This window comes from Condylura cristata, unplaced genomic scaffold (assembly GCF_000260355.1).
Source record: "Condylura cristata isolate star-nosed mole 26May11 unplaced genomic scaffold, ConCri1.0 scaffold00014, whole genome shotgun sequence".
NCBI classification, from domain to species: Eukaryota; Metazoa; Chordata; class Mammalia; order Eulipotyphla; family Talpidae; genus Condylura; species Condylura cristata.
This window is the reverse complement of record NW_004567115.1, coordinates 12702355-12726943: the sequence shown is the minus strand read 5'-3', so window position 1 is coordinate 12726943 and position 24589 is coordinate 12702355. Positions and strand designations below refer to the sequence as shown.

The 24589-nt window shown below is 40.8% G+C and overlaps 2 protein-coding genes across 9 annotated transcripts in view; one reads left to right on the top strand and one right to left on the bottom strand.

The window, feature by feature from the left end:
• Window positions 1-5679: 5679 nt before the first annotated feature.
• ANAPC13 (anaphase promoting complex subunit 13) lies at window positions 5680-13496 on the bottom strand. 3 transcript variants are annotated; one of them, XM_012724911.1, is made up of 4 exons: window positions 13421-13442; window positions 13019-13085; window positions 11091-11216; window positions 5680-7100 (listed from the first exon to the last, which is right to left on the bottom strand). In XM_012724911.1, the coding sequence occupies exons 3-4, from the start codon at window positions 11187-11189 to the stop codon at window positions 6975-6977; spliced, it is 225 nt and encodes a 74-aa protein (XP_012580365.1). In that variant the 5' UTR covers window positions 11190-11216; window positions 13019-13085; window positions 13421-13442; the 3' UTR covers window positions 5680-6974. The 3 variants fall into 3 exon arrangements, with proteins under 3 accessions (XP_012580365.1, XP_004682243.1, XP_012580364.1); XM_004682186.2 differs by lacking the exon at window positions 13019-13085 and having other exon boundaries at window positions 13421-13496; XM_012724910.1 differs by lacking the exon at window positions 13421-13442 and having other exon boundaries at window positions 13019-13209.
• Window positions 13428-24589, top strand: part of CEP63 (centrosomal protein 63kDa) — a 41357-nt gene continuing 30195 nt past the window's right edge. For 4 of the 6 annotated variants that reach the window (XM_012724908.1, XM_004682183.2, XM_012724906.1 and 1 more), the window contains exons 1-3: window positions 13428-13513; window positions 19981-20049; window positions 20443-20620. In XM_012724908.1, coding sequence (XP_012580362.1) covers window positions 13500-13513; window positions 19981-20049; window positions 20443-20620 — 261 coding nt within the window. In that variant the 5' untranslated portion in view covers window positions 13428-13499. Of the gene's footprint in view, window positions 13514-13585; window positions 13618-19546; window positions 19606-19980; window positions 20050-20442; window positions 20621-22614; window positions 22668-24589 lie in introns of those variants that run through there. The other 2 variants (XM_012724905.1, XM_012724907.1) reach the window with 2 other exon arrangements.

Below are 24589 nucleotides of genomic sequence, written 5' to 3'. Positions count from 1 at the left end.
TACACTGCTGAGGGGAGCAGGGGGTGGTCAGGAGAGGTCTACCACACCATGTGGGTCACCCCCAGCTGGCTGGGGATCAAACTGGAGTTGAAGAGGCTGCACCTTGCTTAGTAGTGCTGTGCTTTAACCCTTTGCACCAACAGGGAAGACCCTACCCTTTTCTTATTATAGAAGTTTGATGGACTTTCTGAAAAATAGCCTTTTATATTAAGATCACATTCTATTAATTTAAAGCTATACACTTTGTCATACAGAATTTTTAGGTCTACTTATTTTTATAGTTTCTGGCTACTAGTTTTTGTAGCTTACTTAAGAGGCCTTCCTTACTTCAAGGTTTCTAAAGTATCCAACTACATTTTCTCCTAATAGCTTTAATTATTTTTTAGGATTCTTTAAATCATCTCCAACATGTGGTATGAGATAGGGCTCTAGCCTAATTTCTTTTTCCAAATGGCGAACCAACTGTCCCATATGGGACAGTTGAATGAACATACTTGATTATACTTTAAATTTGCAGAAATTTAAAAAATATAAAGTGGCAGTTTAACTTTTTCTGATGCAAAACAAAGGTAAAGCTTTAAAGGATTTAACTATCACTTCACATTTCAGTTCTCTTTAATAGGGTTTGTCATTTCCTAAAACAGAAATATGACAAGATAATTCCCCTATAAAAAAGGGACCTTTATTTAATTAAGGTTTAATTAATCTCTGCTGACTAGCCCTCTGTCTTCTTAGCACCCCTGCCTTAGGCCTTTCCAATCTTGAATCCTTGCTCCTTTCCTAGAAGGGAGGGCACATAATTTGTTTTGGCTGACAAAAGCAGAAAACATGTGTAGCTATCTTTGTCAGCATTTTCTTTATGACATTGTAATAATCTATTTATGATGCTTCTCTCACCTACTGGTATTTTTCAATGTGGTCACTATTAGAATTTTGTATAGAACAATTCTTTATTGCTGTGTATTAAAAAGCCCTGGCCATTAAATGCAGAGTGTTCTCCTAACACTCCCCCACCCCATCCCAGTCACTGTGACTACCAAAAAAAAATTCCCATGCTTCCAAACATACCAGCTGTGCCTCTTAGCTGGAAGGAAGGGAGAGAGGGAGTAGAAAACTGGGAATGGATCAGAAATGACGGGATGTTATCTCCAGAAGACACCTTCCCAACTCTGTCTAATCTCTACATGGCTTTCAAAGACTCTTTTCCACAAAGCTTTCCCAAATTCCTCTAGCTGTAGTTATCTTTCCCCTCCTCCATGGCATTAACTGTATCTCCAACCATCCACCTATTTGTCCAGCAGTATTTATTTACTAAGGACTTACTGTGCTCCAGGTAGGCTGGCCTCTTTCTTGGATGTGATGCTAATGCCTAAGTGTCTTATCTGGTTTAACACATTGCAATCGCAAGTAGAATCTCTTGTCTGATCCACCTTTGTATCTCCCAGAGTGCTTTGCATGAGCAGGTATTCCTGCTGAACGTTGGTGGCATGAAAGCTAACGAATACTAACATATGTTGCAATGTATATTCCAAATCTTTATTCAAGAGCACTGAAAAAAAATTGTTTGAGTACTATTTTGATTTTCACATTGTTTACCATCATTATGTAAAGACAATTATCCCTCATCCCACCACTTTTTCAGAAAAAGATAAAGATGTGACAATTTCCCTTCAAGCTATTCTAATCATGTTCCTAGAGGTGATATTGACTGCCAGTAGTTTGTGGTCTTTTCTTTCGGTGAATTTTTTTTTTCCAAATTTCCATCCAGATATGCTTATTTGCATTTATTTTATGAAAATTAACACATATTTTGAGATCTAGATGAAACATGAATATGAGAATAAACCTCAAATATACAAAGTAAATGAATTATTGTTTAAGTCTATGCTGTTTTCTTTATAACTACAAAATAGTTGTAAGCATCTTGTATTCATCTCACTTTCTAGCCCTGGGAAAAAGGCTTGAGAGGTTGACAGGTTTCTGGCCACGCCACAGATGAGGGGTAGCAAGAGTTGGAACTTACATCTTCTGCTTCCTAATTCATTCTGCTTCTACTATACAAAAATAACCCTTGTGGACTACTAGGTAATGATAGTTTACATAATAAAATTATTTGTTTGACTTCACAGAGTCTCAATGTAGAAATCCTTTGAAATGCTCAAGTGTCTTACAATGTTGAAAGCAAGCAATGGTTATTATTTATCAAGTGTTTATCATGTGCCTAAACTGTTTTTGTGCACTTTGCTTGCATTGTCTAGCTTAATCTTCTAATAACCCTATCATGTAAGCAATAGTAGCAGCCCTATTTTCAATGAGGAAAACGAGGTTCAGAGAGGTCAAGACCTTGTTGAGGGTGAGCAACTGGCACATACTACCCTGGGTTTTGAGCCTAGGTCCTGTCTCCCAGGTCTGTAGTCTTAGCCACTCTGTTTTGCAGCATTATATATGTATTTTGTTTGTATGTAACTTATTCTGTAGAATAAGACAAGAGGCAAACGATATGAGTTCCTCAGATAAGGCAGCTGCAATATGAAAGAAAATAAAGTGAACGGTATGGACTGTCAGTATAATATTTAGATACGTGCTTGAATGAAGAGAAGGAGAGGGAGAACAGCAAGAAAAGTAGGAACACACAGAAAGACCGATTGCTTGCTTGACTGAAAAAGAGAAACCAGGCGAGAGGCAAGCAGCAGTGAATGGGAGGTGAGCACTGGTATGTAGTTCCTTCCACTTCTGCTGGGGCCAGACTCCCTGGGATTCTCCCACCCCACTGGGGCCATTATTCTTGTGTGTGGAGCTGCCTGTGCTCCACCACTGAGCACTCAGACTCACTGAGCAAAAGCTGGAGCGGAGAGGAGGGAGTGTCTCAACATCAGAACGCCTGCACAGCCCTGAGTATGAGCCCCTAAAGGGGAATCAGAGAACATCTGAGAACACAAATACCAGGAAGGTGGGACTGGACAGAAGGTTCTCCGAGGGCAGGCTGTTTCTGTCTGGGCCGGGTTGGGGGCAGTTATGTGGGGTCTTAGTTGATGACAGATGTTAGGACATGCCTGTTGGGAAAGAGGCAAGATGCTGCCACCTTGCTCAGCTTCAAGAAGCCCTGCAGTTAGCGTGTGTGCCAGTGAGTCCCAAGGGTGAGTGTGGTGGCAGGGGCAAGGGAATTGATTGGAGACTAAGAAGCCAGGTGGGGAGGAAGTAAGGACAGTGATGCCAAGAGAGTGGAGGTAAGATCACGGCCTGGGTGGAGGAAAACCCCTTTTGCCCTTGGGAGGTGGCAGCATGATACAGGGGATCTGAGTCACCAGGGAAGGCTTGGAATAACTGGGATGGGTTTATACATCAACCTCCCTCACTTCCTTTCCAGTCATTTTGTTGTTTTCAAATTCTCCACCCTCTGCCCGCTCTTCGCCTCCCCCATCAGATCCGGTTTGTGTTTGTGTTGTGTGTATATGTACACAGTTGACTCTAGATAAGAATCAAATTAACTAAAGACATAGGCAATTGTGACTGATGACTTTTGACCAATTAAAATAATTTTTTTTCACATGGTTCAACACAAAGGGGTTAACTAAGGAAAAAGCCCAGGTAGAGCCCTTCACAAATGCATGTCTTGACCACTGTTCCCAACCCCCTCCCCCCGCTCTGTAATCGTCTTATATCTTATTTCAGTCAGAGGCATGGCTCTGAGACAACTGAGTTGCTGTACCCAGAGCAACGGAGTGTGAGTTCACACAGTAGTTGATTAAGCGCCAGATGAAACTTAGCAAGGCCATATCCTGAGAATAGGTGCGAGTCTTGCTTTAAGTTCTTAGATGGCCAGAGAATCTGTCTTGCTGCTCATCGGCATTTCTAAACCTACCGTCACTCCCTGGGTCATGTAGGTTAGTGTACATGTGGTGAGATCCACATAGAACTCAGCTGAGCTCAGAAAACAACTTCAGCAACTGCTCTGTAAGACCTTGTAAGGAACCAGAATATGCTTCAGGAGGTATTCAGGGGGTGGGCAAGCCTGGGGGGCTGCCCTAGCTCTCCCCCTGACACTCCCCTGCTTTTCTGTTACCCCTAAGGCCAACACTCACAGTATCTTGAATTCTCACTCCAAGAGTGAGGGCACTTGGTGGGCCAAGTGAGGAACCTTTCAACGTGGATACCTGTGGGTACTGAAAGTAACTTTTCAATGACCAGCTACAGAATTTATGGGGTCTGGTACAAAATGAAAACATGGGCCCTTGTTCAAAAGTCTGAGGTGAAGAGTTTTAAGATAGTCGCAGCAGGCTTCTGAGTGCAGAGTCCTGTGTGATTATCCAGGGTCAGAGGCCATGGATCCAGTCCTGGCTGGCACAGGGGCAGAGACCAGAAAGACAAGTTATGTAGCCTCCTTGAGAGTCCACCCAGCTGTTGTGCCAGTCTTTAACCCCCACTACTTTCCACAGGAACTCATTGATGGTGTGTGGCAGCAGGGAACTGGGGAATGAATTTAACTGTGGGTAAATCAGGGTCAAATAAAGAAAGGGAGCTTTGGCAAATGTCTTTCTGGAGCCTAATGGATCATTCCAGGGTGATGCCTCAATTATCCAAATGACTTAACAGAAAGAGCTGGAAAATGGCTTACTGAAAAAGTCCCCAGCCCTCCCATGAGTTTGAGTTAGTGTCACAGGCAGGCAAAATTCCTGATTCTAGCTACTTTTTTATGTAACCAAAGTTTTAAGCTGCCCTCACCTGAATCCCCACATTTGGCTCCCCACATAGCACAAGAGAGGAGCCCACAGGTATGCTGTCTTGAATCCAAAGGATTCACACAAATCCCTACCCAGCCCTTTGGGCAACCCAGATATGCAGAATCACTTTCAAGTAACATCTTTATTAAGGAGCTTGTTTCAGAATTTACTATAGGATCTGCCGGCAATTCAAACTTTCTCAAAGTAACTGAGTGCCCTCTGCTGGTGACTAAAAGCATTGCTATTGGTTCACTCCCAATGCACAGAATCTAAAAACAAATCTGAGGGGTTTGACTAGTGACACTACTGCGGTTCATGGCAGAACGTAGCTGAATTGGGAATTGGTTGAATTTTTAAATATTTCATGATTCCTAATAAAAATTATTTTTCAGTTCTTTATACCACAAAAACTAAGGAAACATTTTGAAGCTCCAATGTGCCCAGAGGATTTTCTTCTCATTTCAGAATAGAGTGGTCATGGAGTCTTACAGGAGGTCACAAAGCCCAATGAGAGGACACAGTTTGGGATTTAGAAACCCACTGACTACTTGAGTGACTTGGAACAAGTTCTTTAATTCAAAACATAGTAACTTTAACTTGGAACAAGTCATTTAAAATCACCAAGAACAATAATATCCAGCTCAAAAAGTGAACCTCAGGGCTAGAGACCACATGTCTGAAGCACACACAGGTTTGGTTAGCCATGGCTGTCACTACGACAACTACATTTTTATGAAGTGGGTCTACACAGTGTGCAGATCCTGGACCCAGGCTGTGCCCAGAACAGAGGCTGCCTCTGTATTAGGGTCTGGCTTTCTGGCTTGGCCTGAGTCACAACAGCAGTCCTTGCACTGGGCACTCTAGTCTCTTTAGAACCACACTGTGATCCATGAAATACTGGGTGCATCTGGACAATTTAAGAGCTGTCCAAGCCCTTTGACTTCCATCTTGCTTTTCCTAGCCACTACCATGTCCTCCTTGAGCCAGTGCAAAGCTCTGCAAATTAAACCTTTACAGTTCTGTGATATACTGCAGTGGCAATTACAATCTGTGGTCACTGGGGTGTCCTTTCTGTCTCTTAAGGACTCACAAGCACTAGAACACTCATGAATGACTTCAAGGAGTGAGGACCTCTACTCTTCAGTCCTTCAGGGTGGCTACTGCTGTCCTTACTCATACCCTTGAAGGAGGTGGCCCCAATGCAGGGCTGTCTTTGCCATAGCTAGAAGACTCAGTGTTGGCTTCAGATCTAGGACTAGGCTGCCTTTTCCTTCATTTATCATAAGACTGGCCTCCCTTTATGCTGGGATGAGGGACTTCTAGGCAGGATGCTGATATGCAGTGAGATTAGCATACATATTTTTCGATGACTGAAGAGTTGCTCCAACTACGTTTCTGGTTGAGAACCAAAAATCAGATCATTTTTAATGCATTTTTCAATGATTGTTACAGAAATAAAAGGCATGAACTCCCTCTGCAGAGTTTACAATCTGGGTAGAGGACAAGAAAGACATTATTTAACCCAGACAAACAATTCCAGGCCATAAATGTCTGTGAATATGTTTTTTAAATTACAAATTCTTAAGACAAATATGTAACTACTGAGTCCACACTGTGTGTTATATCTGCAAGGTTTGTATCCTGTCACTAGATAAAACTAGTGTTCCAAGTAGTTAAAGATCTTTTCCAGAGGCACCAAAGGAAACTGTAAGGAGAGCAGAGGTAACTGTCAGACAGTCTTTTAATGGGTAAATGTATGCAAATACTTTGGGGAATCTTAGGAATGTTAGCAGTCAGTCAGATCTTCCCTAAAGATCCCTTATATCTACAGGCCTCACACACATTCACTTAGACCACTTCTCAAGTCCAGTACACGGGAAGTCAATAACGCTTATAATTCAGCTCTTCTTTGCCTTTTCCTCTCCTATCTTTAATTAGCTGCGTCACAGGATACAACTAAGCAGGTTGCTTAAATGCTGATAGCAGAACTAGAGTTAAAGGCAAATATTTACCCAAATCATGTTCAAATACAAGCTAGTAAATGAAGAAGGCAAAACAGTCTGTGTTCCTAAGAAGTATCAATCAGTTTCTCATTCTCTAAGGATTTCCACACTGTACTCTTTTGCCACAAACTAAGCAGGGCATGCATTTTTTGACCTATCACTAAAAGATATGAATTAGGAGACAGAAAACTAATTTTGCATCTATTTTTTTTTTTTTTCTCAAATCCATTAATGGAAAAGGAGCCAGTGATCAGTTCCCTATGGGGGGAACATTCTCATGGAGGTACTGTAAGGCTAAGTCTGTCCACTTCATTTCTTGTTCTTTCACAGATTCTGTGGTGCCACCATTGTCCTGTTCAGGTTCAGGAAGCTCGTTCTGAAAAGGTATGACAGACAATCAGCATGAGGGTATACTTCACATTAACAAAACCCTTAAAACTCAAGAGCACTAAGACTGAAAGCCTGTTTAGTCTTAGAAACAGCATACTGACAGAAATGAATCCTGAAGGACAAGTTAGAATAAAAAGCTATGAGGAAATATCAGAAACAACGCTCAAAGTGTGCCCTGGCCCATGCCCAGCAGGGAATGACCACACGGTGACTCCAGCACTTGTGCAAGAGGAAGTGTGGCAGAGGTGAAGGGCACAAACTCCCAGAAGCCACTGGGATTTAAGTCTATGGCTCCATCATTTGCTGGGTTACCTGGGCAAGATATTCAAACCCTTGGAGTCTGTTTCTTCTGAAGAGAAATATAGTAGCCATCACCATGTAAGACTGCTGTCAGTACTAAACTGGTAGTGTCGTCAAGTGTACGTATAGTTCTCAATATTCTACATCCACATTTGTTTCGATTATTAGTGCTAGGAACCGTTACTAAATTTTTTTTGGAGGGAGGCTGCTTTAACAGAATACACTGGCTGGAATATTGCTTAAGCACAAGAAATGTATTCAGAAACTATCTTGTAGTCAACATGCCTATACATTAAAAGAGGTTGGAGGGCGCTCTAAAAAGATAATAGTGATCTCCCTCTAGTGGTGAAGCAGAGCAACAGGCAACAATGTAAATGGCCACCACATGTTTCAGTAGTTTTCTTAAAATGGTAAACCACAGGCCACATTTAAAGAGTAAAATCTGGGGAGGAGTTTCCTTATACATTTATTTTCAAACTTTACCAGAAATGTTACAGAGAACATTGTGTAAATTTAAGGTTACAACATGATGATCTGATACTTAAATTACAAAATGATCACCTACACAGTAAGTTTAGTTAACACATCCATCACCCCACTCAGTCACCTTTTTTGTACATGTTATGTTAACTTTTAAGATAGTTTCCTGATATTTAAATTTATTACTACCAGAAAGTAGGCCAGAGTTCACTGATACCTGTATATGTATGGTTAATTATCTGAATTTATTTATACTTACCATTTCCCACTAGATTCCAATTTTCATTTCATGGATATATCTACACATACATACATACATATATATTTCACTTAAAATCATGCTCAACACATATAAAACAACTTACTTATAATATGTATATTTGAATCACATAGTGTGCTCTACAAACAGAAGATGAGATTCAGACAGAACAAATCGAAAAAAGCCATTTATTACAAACCAACGCAACACTCAAACTTAAATCTTGGCTTAAATTTACTTATAGCTGACAAAACATAAATAGGACATTGGTTAATTAACTGTTTAAATCAGAGGTTCGTGGTAAGCTTTCTACAACATATTTTTCATATTATAGTGCCAACATATACAATTACATGTGCTGGGGAAATAAAGTATCATAAATACTACTATCTGGTATGGTATACTACAAAAAGGGTTGTGATTCTTTGCAACTACTCCCATGAAAAGGTCCAGTCTATTTCTCCCACCTTGGATTTTAGTAGCCATATGACTTGCTTTGGCATAAAGCAGCTGCAGTGTCCATGGGCCAGGTCCTAAACTAACCAAGGCTCCACATGGCTTTGGTTTCTTCTTACACTACTTCCGGAAACTGAGATGCCAGTGAGGAAGTCTGGATTAATACACTGGCTGGCTGAGAGACTGTGGCCTAGTCACTTTATCATCGAGGCTACTGTCTGCTAACTGCCGATGTGTTCAAGTGTCCTGAATTACCTCCAACCAGCCTACTCCTGGCCAATTACAAAACACAACCAAGTCCACCAGGAACTAGCAGAGCTGTTAAAGACCAGAAGACCCTACCAGCTAAGCTACAACATCATGAGATAAGTAGGTGCTTTAGGCCACCACATATTAGGGTGATTTACTATGCAGCAAAAACTGATACATAGCTCAGAATCACAAGACTTGGGAAAAGCCAGAGATTAGCAACAGAACCAGGCTACACTGGAAGTCAACAAACTCAAATTGTCTCCAAGTCCTGTCATAAACATATCCTAGTTTGGCAATTTCCCTCCACTTATTTACTTATTTTCAGGTCCCTCTTGCTTGCCTAGACTACTGCAATAACTGGCGTCACAAACTTTTCCCATAGTAGGCATTCTCTGAGAATGCTGTAAAACTTACTTACTGAAACAAAATTTCACCCTGGCAGACTTCTATTCTGAATACCTCTCATTCCTAGATGTCCCCAGGATGAGGTCTAAGTATGGGAAAAACACTTCCCTTGAAATCTGGTTCAAGCCCAATTCAACTGCTTCCTTCTATGACAAATATTCCCCCTGTCCACACTGAATGCCTTACTAGGTCCCAAAGTACTTCAAAACTGAGCCTTTGCACATCTGTCCTCTCTGCTGGAGTGTCCCTGTCTACCCTCCTTATAACCAGTTTAAATATGACAGACTCTTCTGTGAAGCCATCCCTGATGCTCAACAATCCTATACTAAGTAGCTTTCACAAGTCCTACTTAAAGCACTTACTATAATTTTTTTTTTTTTAAGATTTATTTATTTGTACATACAGAACTGGGGTACAGGCCAGAGGCCCAGGGGCGGTGAGAGGCTTCACCAGAGACAGAGTGGGGAGCAGAACAGGCAGATCGACGAAGTACACTGCTGAGGGGAGCAGTGGGCGGGTCAGGAGAGGTCTGCCACGCCATGTGGTCTCCTCCGGGGCAGGCGGGTTTCGAACTCATGCGGAAGTGGCTTTAGCTTCTCAGTGCAGTGCTTTAACCTGCTGCGCCACCAGGGAGGGCCTATAATTTTTACTTATATATGTTGCCTTGTTAGGCCCCAACGGCAGAAACTGTTATATGTTCACCTAGTCTTAAGGCACACAGTAGATTTAAAAAAAAAAAAAAAAAGCCTAGCTAATGAAAGAACAATGCTTGTCAAATGAATAAATGAACAGAAATCCACAGGATCTGTAATCTCACAGACCTATGTGTAAAGTCCAAGCTACCAGCTACCAGACTTTTGAGCACATTCCCTTCTGATCCTATTTCCTTTAAAATGGTAAGTTTAAGGTTTTTTTTTTGGCAAGCTTACTTTAAAGAATAGAGATTCAATGTCAGATTTCAACATTGGTCCATGGTATAAAGCTGTTATTCATAGATAGCAGTTATAAGTCTTAATAAACTCTCTTTTGGGGACTATTTTCCTAAACTAAGCTGTGACTTATTATTTTATATGGCCATTATTCATTGAATACATTATTACCTCTTATTCTGAAATTAAAATGTGGGTGAGTTGAATTCTATTTCTCTGTAATTTGAGAAGCAGAAGTCTGCCAAGAAGCTTTTATTAACATCCCTTCTCAGGGCAGTAGACATGCTTTAAAGAGAAACAGTTCCTTGGGTCTATTCTGTGTTCTATGACATAAGTAGGACTTTTAATAAGCATTCATACAAGTAAAACTTAAAAATCCTTGCAGGTTAGTTTTCAAAGTTTAGGAAAAAAGAATATTTCAGGAGGCTATTGCTGGAAAATAAAAAGACAAGCCAGATATCTTCCGGATATTTTTCAGGTGACCCAGTTCCAAGAATGTAAACTTCTAAAAAATGCTGACAGATTGACAAGCCACAGGTAGAGAAGTAAGAAACACAGCTTATAGGCCATTGCTTTTTCTCCTTACCACCTTATGCATTAAACTCTCATCTGACTTCCTAGCTTTGGTGTGTTGGACAGAACATACCACGATTCAGAAAACTTGGGCTCCAGTCATGGTATAATAATCTCTAAGTCATATCAAATGCCTGAACCACATTTCATTTCTCACTAAAAGACTGTGCTAGATGCTCTCCAGTAGTCCCTAGAATTAAGAGTACATCACAGCTTTCATTTCTTGGCTTTCAGGTTTATCTTTTCATTAATAACCCACCTCTATAAGGGTCTACCGGATCATACATTTAACCCATCATTCCCAGCACAGATCATAACCTACCAGTGGTATGGCAACATCCTCGTAAGGCAGCTTGTCTTCTCGCCAGGCATCATCAATCAAATCCAAGATCCTTCCATCTCGCTGTACTTCACTGTCCATTCTCTTGCAGTTTTAATCTGGTCAGATCTATAAGCCAAAGAGATTATAACTTAAATAAGAGGAGATAGTATAACCCAGATGTAAGATTCCTTAGTTTTTAACCAGGATGTGTCTTTTGGCGAAACACCACCAGGGTTAAAATTCCTCTGGGTCACCTGACAACTTATTTATAAGGTTCCTCTCCCTCCCAAGCTGAAGTACAGACTGGACAAACAGTGAAACTGACAGACTAGTATCAAAGTAGGACAAGGGGGAACAAGCGTATGTGGGGGCCTTGTTTACGAGACCTCAGTAGATCTGGAATGCAGCTTTTCTCTCCTGACTTTCACATTTACCTCTTCCTGTTCAGAATGCCTTTGGTGCACATCTGATTCATAACTAAGTCACTTTTCTGGCCCCTCTAGCCTTTTCTGCACCATTTTTCAAAAGTCTCCACCTGGCTTTGATTTAATCTTGTCACTCTCAGAGACAGGAGCTAAATGAACACAATGACTTCCCAGTGTACTGGGATATGCCAAGTGACCAACCACATACACAAATCCTCAAAATAATACATGTCAGCAGTTATACTTGATAGGCAACTGGCCTCCCTTCTCAAAATAGCAGCCAAGTGGGGCTTGAAAGGATCCCCTCCAGGTGAGTAACAGTGGTAGGAATCCACATTGTTTCTGTCCCACTGGGGTTCCTTCCCAATTCTTAACGCTGTGCTGGTTTCTGTGCCTCACCCAAGTAGTCTGATGCTTACTTAGCGCCTTGATCATAGCTGATTCCATTTGTCTCCTAAACAACTGCAGATAACTTGGAAGGTACCTCTGGGTTCCCTGAATATGAGCAAGACAGCCTAAATACCAGGCTCTGAATTATATAGGCTGGAGTGGAAGAAGGGTTTTTATGCCCATAGGAAGCCAGGTAAAACTAAAGAAAAAAGTTTCCGGCTACATTGACAGTAGTGAACCAGATGAATCTGTTTCACTCAAGAATTAATTCAGCACTACTTCTGTATAACTCAACGTCGTTGTCATTAGGAAAGAAATTCACAGTTCTTATCCTCAGTTTCAAATACAGTTTTGGATTGTTTGTTCTACAAGAGCCCACCTTTTTTCTTACTGCCAGTCCTCTGTACTTGATGCTCTGAAATAACCTTCTCATTGATCAAAACTGCTGATTTTTCCAGGCCTACACAGATTTCATCTTTTTGTACTTTTTTTTTTTCAAATCACTCCAGCTCTGTCAGACATTCTGCCCTGGAAAGCGTCTTGTCGTTATGACCTACTAAAGAAGTTGGGCCAGCGCTGTAGCCAAATGTTCAGGTATTGTCTCCAACTGTAATGTGTACATTTTGTGTGAGTGTTTATGTAGCGCACCATTCCCCAATTTGGCCTCAATCTTTTTTCACCCCTCTTCCAAGCACACACTTTCCAGTCTTTGCACTTAAGTGTCTCCTCCCCCCCCCCACTAAAACTTGCTTTTCCTTCCAAATTCAACATAGGCATCAGCTCAAGAGTCAACATCACATTTCCAGAGTTAAGGTGCAGAAAGGACAGGCTGTGACTAGACAGGCAGACACGGTCACTGTTCCAAGCCCTTGTCACATCTCACAGAGTGAACCACCCACCCAGTTCCTAAGCACACTTCACACATCTGGGACTTCTTCCCAAAGTCTGGAAGGCTCTTTATTTTTCCTTTCCTCCCCCTCCCCTAACTCCCTGTCAGTCTAAAAACGTAACTCCCGGGTAGCCTCCTTCCGCAAGTCTTTTCCTAGACCCAGGCGGAGCATGGTACCCCGTCTCTCCGCCCACCCCGCGGCCGCCTGAGCGAAATAAACGGACCCAATGGGGAGCTCGTAACACTGTCAGACGCTGGGGCAAGTTGGACCCGCTTCTGTGCTTTCGAGCTCTGTAAACAGAAAATTTACACGCTGGAAGCCGGAAGGCCTTTCCCGCGCTTGAAATGACCCTCGTAGGCCACCACCCTCCGTACAGGTGTGTGAGCCCGCCCCCAGCCGCGGCTTCCGCCCGAGGCTGGCTAAACCAAACTGGAAGCGGGGGAGGTCCCGGCCCGCCGCTCAAGTCCCTGTCCGCCCGACCAGACAGGCGGTAAAAGAAGCGATCGCGAGCATGAAGTGAAGACACCGGCCTCCGCCGATGGGAGTGGGAGGCGTCGGACGCTGAGGAACGCATACGTCCCCGCTCCTTCAAGAGCTGGAAGCTCGGGGCGCGGGAAACCCTTACCGGCACCCGGCCCAGCACTGCAGCCGCTGACGCCAGGCCACACCTTCAGTGTCATGTGACTCGCCCAGCCTTCGAGTAGATGCCCGGATGTGGGTGAGCCCATAGGCCAGCGTCGAGGGGCGAACTGGAATACGTTTAATTAAAAGCGAGGGGCGGTGGGCGGAACGAACGTGCCGACGCCAGAGGCTGAACGTCAGGTTGGCGCTGACGCGCGTGCGCGCCCCCGAGGGCGGGGGAGGTAACGGCGGGAAGGCTCGGGGCGCGCACTCGCGGCAGCCCCGTAACCGCTTGTGCGCAAGTAGTACTGGCTAGGGGTGGGCGTGCCCTGGGGTCAGGGCCGCCGTGGCTTCGGTGATGCTGCCCTCAGGGCGGCGGTATGGCCCCGGGTGGGCTCCTCCCGCCGTCTTCTGGCCTCCGGGCTCGCCCCCTCCGGCTCGGGTCCGCTCTGGCTCTCCGCCCCACGGCCTCGCCGCGTACGCCCAGCCCTCCTGCGGAGGCGGACGGGGCCCTCCGCGGCGCGCCAGCCGGGCCCGCCAGGTGGTCAGCCTCTCCCGGGAGGGAGGGCGTCGGGGTGGGCGAGCTGCTTCCTTGGCCTCGTTTTCCCCGGAGCGAGCCGCGGGCCAGACTTCCTCTTCAGGGGAGGGACTCTCGGCACAACCCTCCCGCCTAGGCTGCCATATCTGGTTAGCTTCCTAGCCTTGTTGCGATTTAGGTCTTTGATGGCAGGTGCTAGTGGTTCATTTATGGTGAGAAGTTTAGCAAGTTTTAAAAAGTGGGTTCGCTTAAAACCTTTAATGTTCGTACAGGAGGTACAGAAATGTGGCAGAAATCGGGAAGGACCTTAGTTGGTGAATATTGAAATGATAGTGCTCCACACAAGTCAGGGATTGGAAATAAAAGTGGGCTTCAAAGACACAGTTCTTTGCTAACATTTTTATTATGAAGATATTTGAAGAGCGTAAACCTAGAATGTGGTTTTTCTTAAGTCCCTGAAGAGCCTGATGTCAGCGAATAGTGATCATGTGTAGTTACAGTAGTTATTTTGCACAAGATAGTTTCCTTGAGCTTTGCATCTGATTCCTTAAAGCAGTTTTTTTGTTATTTTTTAAAATAATTAAAAAATATTTATGCTTACAGAACTGGGGCACAGGCCAGAGGTGTGGGTGATTCACTAAAGATAGAGTGGGAAGTGGAACAGGCAGATATACTGAAATACACTGCTGAGGGTAGCAGCAGGTGGGACAGGAGAAGTCTGCCGTGCCATGTGGGTCCCCTCCCTGGCAGGGAATTGAACTCTTGCTGGAGTGGCTTCTGAGACCTTCTTAATGCGGTGCTTTAACCTGTTGCGCCACCAGGGAGAGCTCCACAGTTTTTAATTTTTAATTATTCCTTTTTTTTTTTTAAGATTTATTTATTCGTACAGAACTGGGGTACAGGCCAGAGATGCGGAGGGTGAGAGAATTCACCAGGGACAGAGTGGGGAGCAGAACAGGCAGATCGATGAAGTACACTGCTGAGGGGAGCAGCAGGCTGGTCAGGAGAGGTCTGCCTCGCCATGTGGATCTCCTCCTAGGCAGGAGGGAAGGGAATGGAACTCATGCGGAAGTGGCTTAAGCTTCTTTGTGCTGTGCTTTAACCCGCTGTGCCACCAGGGAGGGCCTAATTATTCCTTCTAATAAAGCATTTGTTAAGTAGGAGCCCCCAATGTTTACCTTCTTTTATAGACAAAAGACCCAGAGGGGTCATCCCATTAGCTTCAAAACTTACATTTATATTTAGCTATAAGGTATGTATATATTTAGTGTATATCCCAGCTTGCTCTTTGACTATTATTATCAGTGATCAGTAAAAAGAGTGAAATTAAAATGGGTTAGACATTTGTAAACTTTCAGACAGTATTAGGACCTCTTAACTAGAATCATAATTTTTAAATTATTGGTAATTGTTAATACTGATGCCATTTTCCTCTCATTAAAAGGTGGGAGACCTTTGCTTGTGGTGGTGACAGATGATGACGGCATCCAGTCTATACTGTTAGCTTGATTTGAAATTCAGCTAAAGCTGACATTGACACAGGTCTCAGGAATTAAGTTTTTGATTTTTTTATGTTACTTTAGGGTTTTTTCCTCTCCAAGGACCTAATTTTTTTTTCCATTACAAAAACCACAGTGCTGTCAACACAGATACACAGATTAATATAAAAATCTATAAATGTCAATATTCACTCTAAGTTCAGAGTTATCCCATTGTACCATAATTATCTTCTTAACTATAGAGTTAACTTGGTTGGGTCAAAAACTCATAGAGATCCACATGTGGAATGTAGTTGATAGACCTTTTAAATCTTCTAATATTGCAGTTCTTGACCTCCCATTTCTCCCCTGGATATTCTAAATTTAACTGCATTTGCTCACTGTAGTTTGTGCTGGAATTGCAGTGCATTGTATAGTACCCATCAGCTATCTGTGGCTAAGAATTAAAATAGTATTCCATTGGTAGATAAATATTCAACTGATAGACAGGTGTGTTGTTTCCTGCCATTCCAGATAGTGCTACAGCAGATAACCTTGTGCATAGTGATTTCGTATTTTTTTGCCATATTTCTTTGGAGTAGATTCCTGGGCTCACAGGTAAATGACTAGCTATCAGTTGTTAGGTATTGTCCAGTATCTATAGTGGTTGTACCATTTTGCATTCCTACCTACCATGTATGTGAGTGTCTGTTTTCTCTTAGCCTAATTGTCAGTAAATTGTCAACTTCTAATACAGAAGAAAGAATAAGCCAATGTAGTTTCAATTAGTATTTTCTAATATGAGCAAGGTTGAACATCTTTTTCCAATATTTAAGATCATTTGCATTTTTCTTTTTTCTGAGCAATGGTAATATGGTTTATTGGAGCAGCTACAGCTGATTAGTCAGAATATATCTGTCGCCCATGCTGTTTGTTTGCAGTGACACCAAGAACAGGAGGGAACAGAGCATTGCTGTCTTCTTTTAAACAGTTCTTACTAGACAGGCACATCCCATCTCAGCATACACTTATAATTCTGTCCAGAGTTTTAATTTCCTTCCACTGTCCTTTTTTGTGAGTAATTTGATTTTGATCATATAATCTGCATATTTTTCCCGATCTGTAAAACAAACAAAAAAGTTAAATTAGACGCTGTTAGGCCCCTTCTAGGTCTTAAGTTCCAATTTGTTAGTGAATTTCAAAGTTTTGCCCATTATCAGATACCTGTTCAGATTCTTTTTCCTCTGAGATATAAAGTATGTTTTTTTCTTGCTTCTTACACTTGGTGGAAAAGACCTGTATTTTTATCTTTTAACAGATGTTACTGATTTAAAAATCTTCATTCCAAAGGAACACTGTAATGAGTAATGTCTGTTGATTTCTCTAACTACAGAAATGCTCAGATTGTCTATCAGTTGAATATTTATCTACCAATGGAATACTAGTTTAATTCTTAGCCACAGATAGCTGATGGCTACTATACAGTACACTGTATAGTAGCTCAATTGTAGAGCTAGTTTCCATTAATGTTAGTAGCAAGTGGTAGCAATTCATCAAACCATAATCTTAAAAAATTTGTATTTAATAGGAAATAAGAATGTCTAACTGCAGGCAAAGAAGAAGACAGAGTGACATTCTGCATATATTGGAATGAGAGTCCGCTTGGCTAGGAGAGGAATCAGTGATGTAGCTATGACAGACTCAGAAAAATCCTGGAGTCCTTTACCTGATCCTGAAGGGGAACGGCAGCTGGCCAGGTGTAGATTATGCGTTGTCACTGTGCTGCTGCCACCAGGTAGACATTGTGACCATATACTTCCCTTTAGGCTTTTTCCTGTGTCCAGACTTTCTGATTTGGTTTGATTTTGTTTGCTACCAAAAGGCAGCTATTAAGCCAGAGAAGTGTATGCTGATTATTTGAAGATACGGAATACAGTAAAATACGTAAATGTTGTACATCGGCTGGGACTTGGGAGTCCCACCATGTAGGTTTGAAGCTGAGGATTACAATTTGTAGCTTACCAGATAGGTTACTGAACCCTTCAAGTCTCAATTTCCTCAGAGTAATAGTCTTTTTAAAAAAAATCTGGAATGTTTCATGAATTTTCACATCATTCTTGTGCAGGGCCTTGCTAATCTTTGTGCTGTTCCAATTTTAGTCTATGTGCTGCCAAAATGAGCTCTACTCCTGTTAGTAACTTGGGAAATAATGCAAATAATATGCAGTGCTATTGTCCAGCCTTAATTCTCCAGTCTTTTATGAGCATTGGGGAGACTGAACTAAACAATATATTACAGACACAACAGTTTGTACATGACTTTTAGCTTTTATTCTAAATATTGCTAATTATTAAAAAATATCCAGAATACATAATGCATGATACATTATCAAACGTGTATTATTAGTGTACATCACTAATATATCACTATCTAATGTGACCCATGAAGTGTAATTTTATTTATAGTATTTTTTAATAACTGTAGTTACACTGTCTTCAGGAATAGCACTTTCCTACATATTTAATAAATATCCATGTATAGTTATTAGAAGCCCGGTATTTACAGCGTACATTTAACTACTATTAGAATACTGCGCAAAAGCTGGAGGACACCTTAAAGAATATAGTTCATGCCCCTCATTTTGCAAATGCAAAGACTTAAGCCCAAGGACACAAAGCTAGTTAGTTTCTGAGGAGGACTATGTCCTGGCTTCCCATTCACACTGTGCTGTGTGAGCTACATATCACCTCCCAGTTCCCCTACAGTGGACCAAAACATGGACTCTGAATTGTCTTGTAAATTGGCTGTGTCCTGATTTGGCAAAGTGGAGGGAAACATAAATTTTTTTTTTCTTTAGGTTTTTATTTTATCTAATGTTAGTGTGATATGAAGGATAACCTGACTAGGAAAAAATCTTCTCTGCCATATTTATGCATGGATAGCTAAATACTCCTGTTAGTAACTTGGGAAATAATGCAAATAACATGCAGTGCTATTGTCCACTCTTAATTCTCTGTCTCTGGGACACCCTCTGTGTGCCTCTGTCACTGTATTTATTACTTTTGGGGGGCATTTTTTTTAAAGATTTATTTATTTGTGCATACAGAACTGGGGTACAGGCGGTGAAAGGCTTCACCAGAGACAGAGTGGGGAACGGAACCGGCAGATCGACGAAGTACACTGCTGAGGGGAGCAGCGGGTGGGTCAGGAGAGGTCTGCCACGCCATGTGGTCACCTCCGGGGCAGGCGGGAATCGAACTCATGTGGAAGCAGCTTTAGATTCTCAATGCTGTGCTTTAATCCACTGTGCCACCAGGGAGGGCCCAAGGGGGGCATTTTTGATGAATATCTTCGGTACTTTACTGGACTCAGTTCCTTGAGAAGCCCCACATCTTTTATCACTATAAATCTGTTAGTCGGTACGATCTGGAGTTCTTTGTTGATAAAAGAATCCCCTCTTCAAAACAATGTAATGTTCAGAGAACGCTTTAGGGCAATGGGATGGGGCCACACTACTGTCTAAAGACCATGATTCAGAGTTGAACCTTGGAACACTTACAGGGCAAAAAGGCAGTTTCTCAGGAGTGAGAAGAGGTTTGACATTGGTTAGCTTTTTAAAGATTTTGATAAGAGGTGGGAGCCTACAGCAAGTGCTACTCATTGGCACTTAGGAATCTAAGGATGGCCTTTCTTCAGTCTCACTTTCCTGCCATTGTGGTGTCTTTCCCTTTTTATGGTATCTGTCTGTCTCCTTCCCCTTTCTCTACTGGGCCCTGTGCTTCAGTTCTCCAGCTATGACTAGTTTGCATGGTGAGGGGCAGGTAACTGGAAGAGAAATTGAGATAATGTTAGCCCAAAGCATCCAGCATTTGCCATGTTGAATTACTACACCAGGCGCCAGGGCCACAGGGATGAGTGAAATTGATTTTTGTTCTTGAGGGATGAATGGTAAGGTATAAGGGTATGGAAAAACTCATTTCTGAGATGGTATCACCCCTCTGAAAGAACCTGCTAAGCACTAGGAGTGGTGAGGTGCAGAAGTGAGGAGGACCCACATAGCAGGCTTTCAAGGGTTCTGGGGTTTTTAGAAGATTCACAGGCCTCTCATCTCAAGGGTGAATAGCATCTCCTCTGATGGACCACAGACTTCAAGCTACACAGCTCCTCTAACGTGTAAGACCCCTAATTTCCTCTCATTTGGTAAGAGGGGTTTGTCAATTTCCTGCTTCTGGTGCCCTACCTCCTCCCTGGCCCCCCACTCTTTCATTAGGAAGTGGGCTACAGCAGTGAGGTGTTTGGTTTCAATCATGTGGGGAGTGTACCAACAACAATTTAGGTAATTTTAAGTAATCTTTTTGAGTCTGAAGCATTTTTGATACTAATGTTTCTTGAAGTAATAATACCCCTTGACAGTTGCTAGTTATCCTCAGCAGTGCTGCATTTTTCTCATTAATTATATGCTTTCATCCACATTCTTAGGCTTATAAGTTGGCATGTTAGAACTTAAAACATGAATTTTCTCTTGATTGATTCTTTTCGTTTTCCCAGTTGCCAAAACAAAGGGGATTTGGTGATGGAGGCTTTATTGGAAGGAATGCAAAATCAGGGACATGATGGGTAAGTTCACTTTTGACCATAAAGCATCTCACTTAAATTTGTGTAGTCATTTCCCAGCTTGCCTGATTGCTTCCCAGTCTTTTTATTTTAGCCACCTGAAAATAGGGTATAAACTTGTTTAGAAAAGAGCTATTTGTTGAGTATGGAAGATTCTCATATGACGTTATCCTTGTGCTTGATCAAATGATTGATGTTGGCTTTTGTTTGGATAATTAGATGAAGCAAAAATATTACTGATGTAAAAATTTAAAGGAAAAGTCCAGAAATCTTACTCTGATAGCTTATTTATTGACAGTGTTCCACCTTGGGTAAATTTTTATCTCCTATATGTTTAATTGTGATATATGAAAAGCCACCTGGACAATGATCGTAAGGTTTGGTTCTTATTTATAGGGGGTTTTTGACATCCTGTGAAGCAGAACTACAGGAGCTTATGAAACAGATTGACATAATGGTGGCTCATAAAAAATCTGAATGGGAAGGGCAGACACATGCTCTCGAAACTTGCTTGGATATCCGTGAACGGGAACTCAAGACTCTTAGGGGTCAGCTGGATGAGAAACACAAAGAGGTAAAGCAGTTGATTCACTTTTAGATACTTTGATCTTGACTTTTTATTAAATGTTTCTTAAATATTTGTTGAAGAAAACATTTGTCAAATTAGATTTTATATTGTCCTTTTGTCTGATGATTTCTTGTAGGATGAAATTTCATTGTGAAAATGCATAAAATATGAATATTCAGGTTCTTATTACTTTGATCACATACAGTACATTCATAACCTCTTTAAGAAACTGAAAAAGAAATTGCAGGATCTTTATGTAATCTTCATCCTATTATTTGTTTATATTAACATTCAGTTTAGTGGAAGTTGCTTTTTATCTCATTGTAGCTTGCATCTAATGCAAAAAACAATATTAAGGCCAAAATTCAAGAATTTTCTTTTTTTAGTTAAATTTAAATCAAAATTTAAAAAAAATTTAAAACTTTAATGTGCTCTTGTTGAAATTAAGAGGAAAATAAAAATTATTTGCAGTTCCACTACCCATAGATCTTGGAGTTTTGGAGAGAAGGTTTAATAATTGCTGATTGATAAGAAGCAGTGCACTGATATTAGAAGGGAAACAGAAAGCATTTACAAGCACAGGTCTCTGGCATGAATGTCCATCTCAGAAGGACTGGAAGAACTGTAGGGAAATAATGGTTTTGAGCACACCCTAAGGGACTTTCTAGTCCCTAGACTTACTGGTAGGGTAATGCTCATGAGTGCTGTCAGTCAGGGTATCCAGGTACTCTTTTGTGGGTTTCACACTCTGGGATTGTGAGTCTGATTGTGACACTTCTCAGGAAATTGTAGAAATGTTTCATGAAAGAAGGGAAGAGTTATGCTTGATAAAAGTGTGTCTGTGCATTTTAAGAGACTCTAGCTATTTACACTTTGTGTCAAAATAACACAGTATTATTGTCAAGAATATCATCCGCTAAACTGGAATTTATTTTAAAATTTGTGTAGACCTCTGAGTATTTTAAAATTGTACCTCAAACAATGAGAACTGCACAGAATTATAACTGTATTTGATTCCATAAAATGATCACATTCTCTGAAGGGTTAGTGCTGCCCTCCTTCCTACTGTAGCTTCCATCTCTGTTTCTTCTAGGATAAAACAAAAGTAGTTTTGCTTACTAAGTTAACATAATGGTTTCCTACTTAAGAAAAGCACCATGTATATACAGATATTTAAATCATTAATTTTGTTAGAAATACATTCAAATTCCTGTTTGTGTGTGTGATCATGACCATATTTAGTCACTCTTGTGACTGAACTTATTCTTGTAGCTTAGTTTTGATATCAAGGTTTAGTTGATGTCAAGGTCATTATTGTCATTATATAATACCTAAAGAGAAATTAAAGGCATAGAGTAGATAGGTTTGATGGTAAGGACTTGAGGATTACACATTTGGCCTGGGGACATAAAAGAAAATTTAAAATTGTAGCTAGCTGTCTGGCCTATTTGCTGCTTCATTGATTGGCTGCTGAAAGTTGATTAAATTTCTCAAAGTAAAATGCTTTTACCAAGCCTAGTAATGAGAAACTATTCTGTAGAATTTGTCAGTGAAATTGTATTGGTAATACTATGTTCATAACCTTCTTTGAACAGTACATGATATAAGGTCTAGAAAATAAGACTTTAAGTTTTTGTCATTCTTATTTATTTGAAAGTTACAAGCCTAGAAGCAGTCAGTCTGTACTATAAACCAGTGCTGCTCAAGTGATAGATACATGATGAGATAAAAGCTTGCAGCAGAATGTAAATCAGTGCATTGCATCTCCTTCATTTTATGGAAAGTTTTGTTATATAAAATTGTCAGTTGTACTAAACAGTGTATTTCATCACATAGTTATTTACATTCTACCTCATGCTCCTTATCTGCTACTGGATTGCTGTTTGTGATCAGTTCCAGGTTGCCTGCAGATCATACTATACAGAGAGTACTGGGATAAACAACTCATTTTGTGAATGAGTACTTTATGTATTTTCTGATTACCCTGTTGGGATTGGGTGGTTTTTAATGGACATTTCTACTGCTCTTCCCTTCTAAACATCCTACAGAACAGGTAGGCCTAATGAGATGAGCAAGGAATTTAGCCATCTCTTTTCACTTGAATGGGCTTGGACAAATAATTTAACCTCTCGGAGCCTGTTTCATCATGTGTAAAATAAGGATATAATCTCTGTGTCCCAGTGTTGCTATCAAGGAGTTACTGTTTAAGAAACCTTAAAAACTCTAAATTATATTTAAATAATCAGTTATTTCAGCTGTTTCCTTCCATCACCGATAATGATAATTTCAAACTTTGGCTCCCTTTCTCTGTCAAATGCTGTTCTTTACTCTTAGCATTTAACAAATTCTTTTGTACTCGTTTTTTCATGATGAAGTTTAAATCTTGGGTGTCCATTATAAGCCAGAAGTTGGTGCATAAGTAAAATTAAGCAGGCTTTTCTTCACATTTATGGTTGCCACATAAGTAAATAAAAAGTAAAATGATTCTACAAGCCTGAACAACAACAAAAAAATAGTTTCCCTCAATTATCAGTGTAGAATGTGTCTGACTGGTTATTTTTGGACTCTAAGTTAAACACTCTTGTCATTAATTAAGACAGAAAAAATTTTCAATATTTCCCAAACTGAAAAATAACCTACTAAAAAGGATGTTCTATTCTTGGGTAGCTGAGAAACAGTGAGGTAGTCTACCCTACCCCCTTTGAACCAAGGATTCTTGCTTAGCTGCAGCAGTCATTTCAATTTATTTTATATGTATGTGTGTGTGTGTATATACTTATGTGTGTGTGTGTGTGTGTGTATACTTATATATATTTATACCTATATATAGCTCAAAAATATATATTTTGCTCTTCTCATATTTTTAAAAGTAGTTTTAAAAAATATTACTTATTCATACAGAACTGGGGTACAAGCCAAAGATGCAAGGGCGGTGAGAGGCTTCACCAGAGACAGAGTAAGGAGCAGAACAGGCAGATGGAGGAAGTACACTGCTGAGGGGAGCAGTGGGTGGGTCAGGAGAAGTCTGCCACGCCATGTGGATCTCCGGGGCAGGTGGGAATCTAACTTGCACTGAAGCAGGTATGGCTAGCTTGCAGTGCTGTGTCCTAACCCATTGCACCACCAAAGAGGGCCCACTAAAAATAATATTTTATACTGATGTTTCTTAACTTAGTAAGTTTTGGTTCTGTATGGAGTGTCTTGTATATCTTAATTTTCAGTTGGATGTTTCTCAGTATTTACCTCATTGAGATGATAAATATAGTCACAGTTGAGCCAGATAATATAACAATAATCACACTTATTTTTTTGTGCAGTTTTTTCCCCCGAGGAATTAATTGTCTAATTTTCTTGTGCTTTTAAACAAATGTACCTACCACTGATTTTTACCAAACTCTGGCACAAGTGTTAAGTCTTCTTTGAGTATGTTCACTCACTGTAGGTAATCTATCCTTTTTAGGTTTTCCCCTGTGAAAACATATTTCCTAGAGTTCATCATTCTCAAATAAGGATGTTACTCTTTTTGTGGCTTTCAACCTGGGAACTCCCTTCACCATTATTTTGGAAGTTTCTATACTTTTCTCCTTTTTTGCTTTGTATTCTTTGTCACCTTTTTTATAAGTTTACTTCTCCATTTCAGTAGAGTATACTTTTAGAGAGCTTACCTATCTGAAAATATGTATTCTCATTTGGAAGTTTAATTGGCTATGGAATTCTGCATTAGAAGGAATTCTGCATTAGAATTCTGCATTTCATTCAGGACATTTTTTATTAAGTGTGATCCTTTCAGATTGTAACATTTAGTAATGGGAAACTAGTTGGGGCTGCCCCATCTACTAAAGACAATCAAGTAAGTTTGAATTAAAAAAAAATCTACTTAGGATTAAAGACCTAGACATAAGAACGGAAACCATAAAATACCTAGAAGCAAAGATGGGTCAAACACTTCACGACATACACTTTAGCGACATCTTT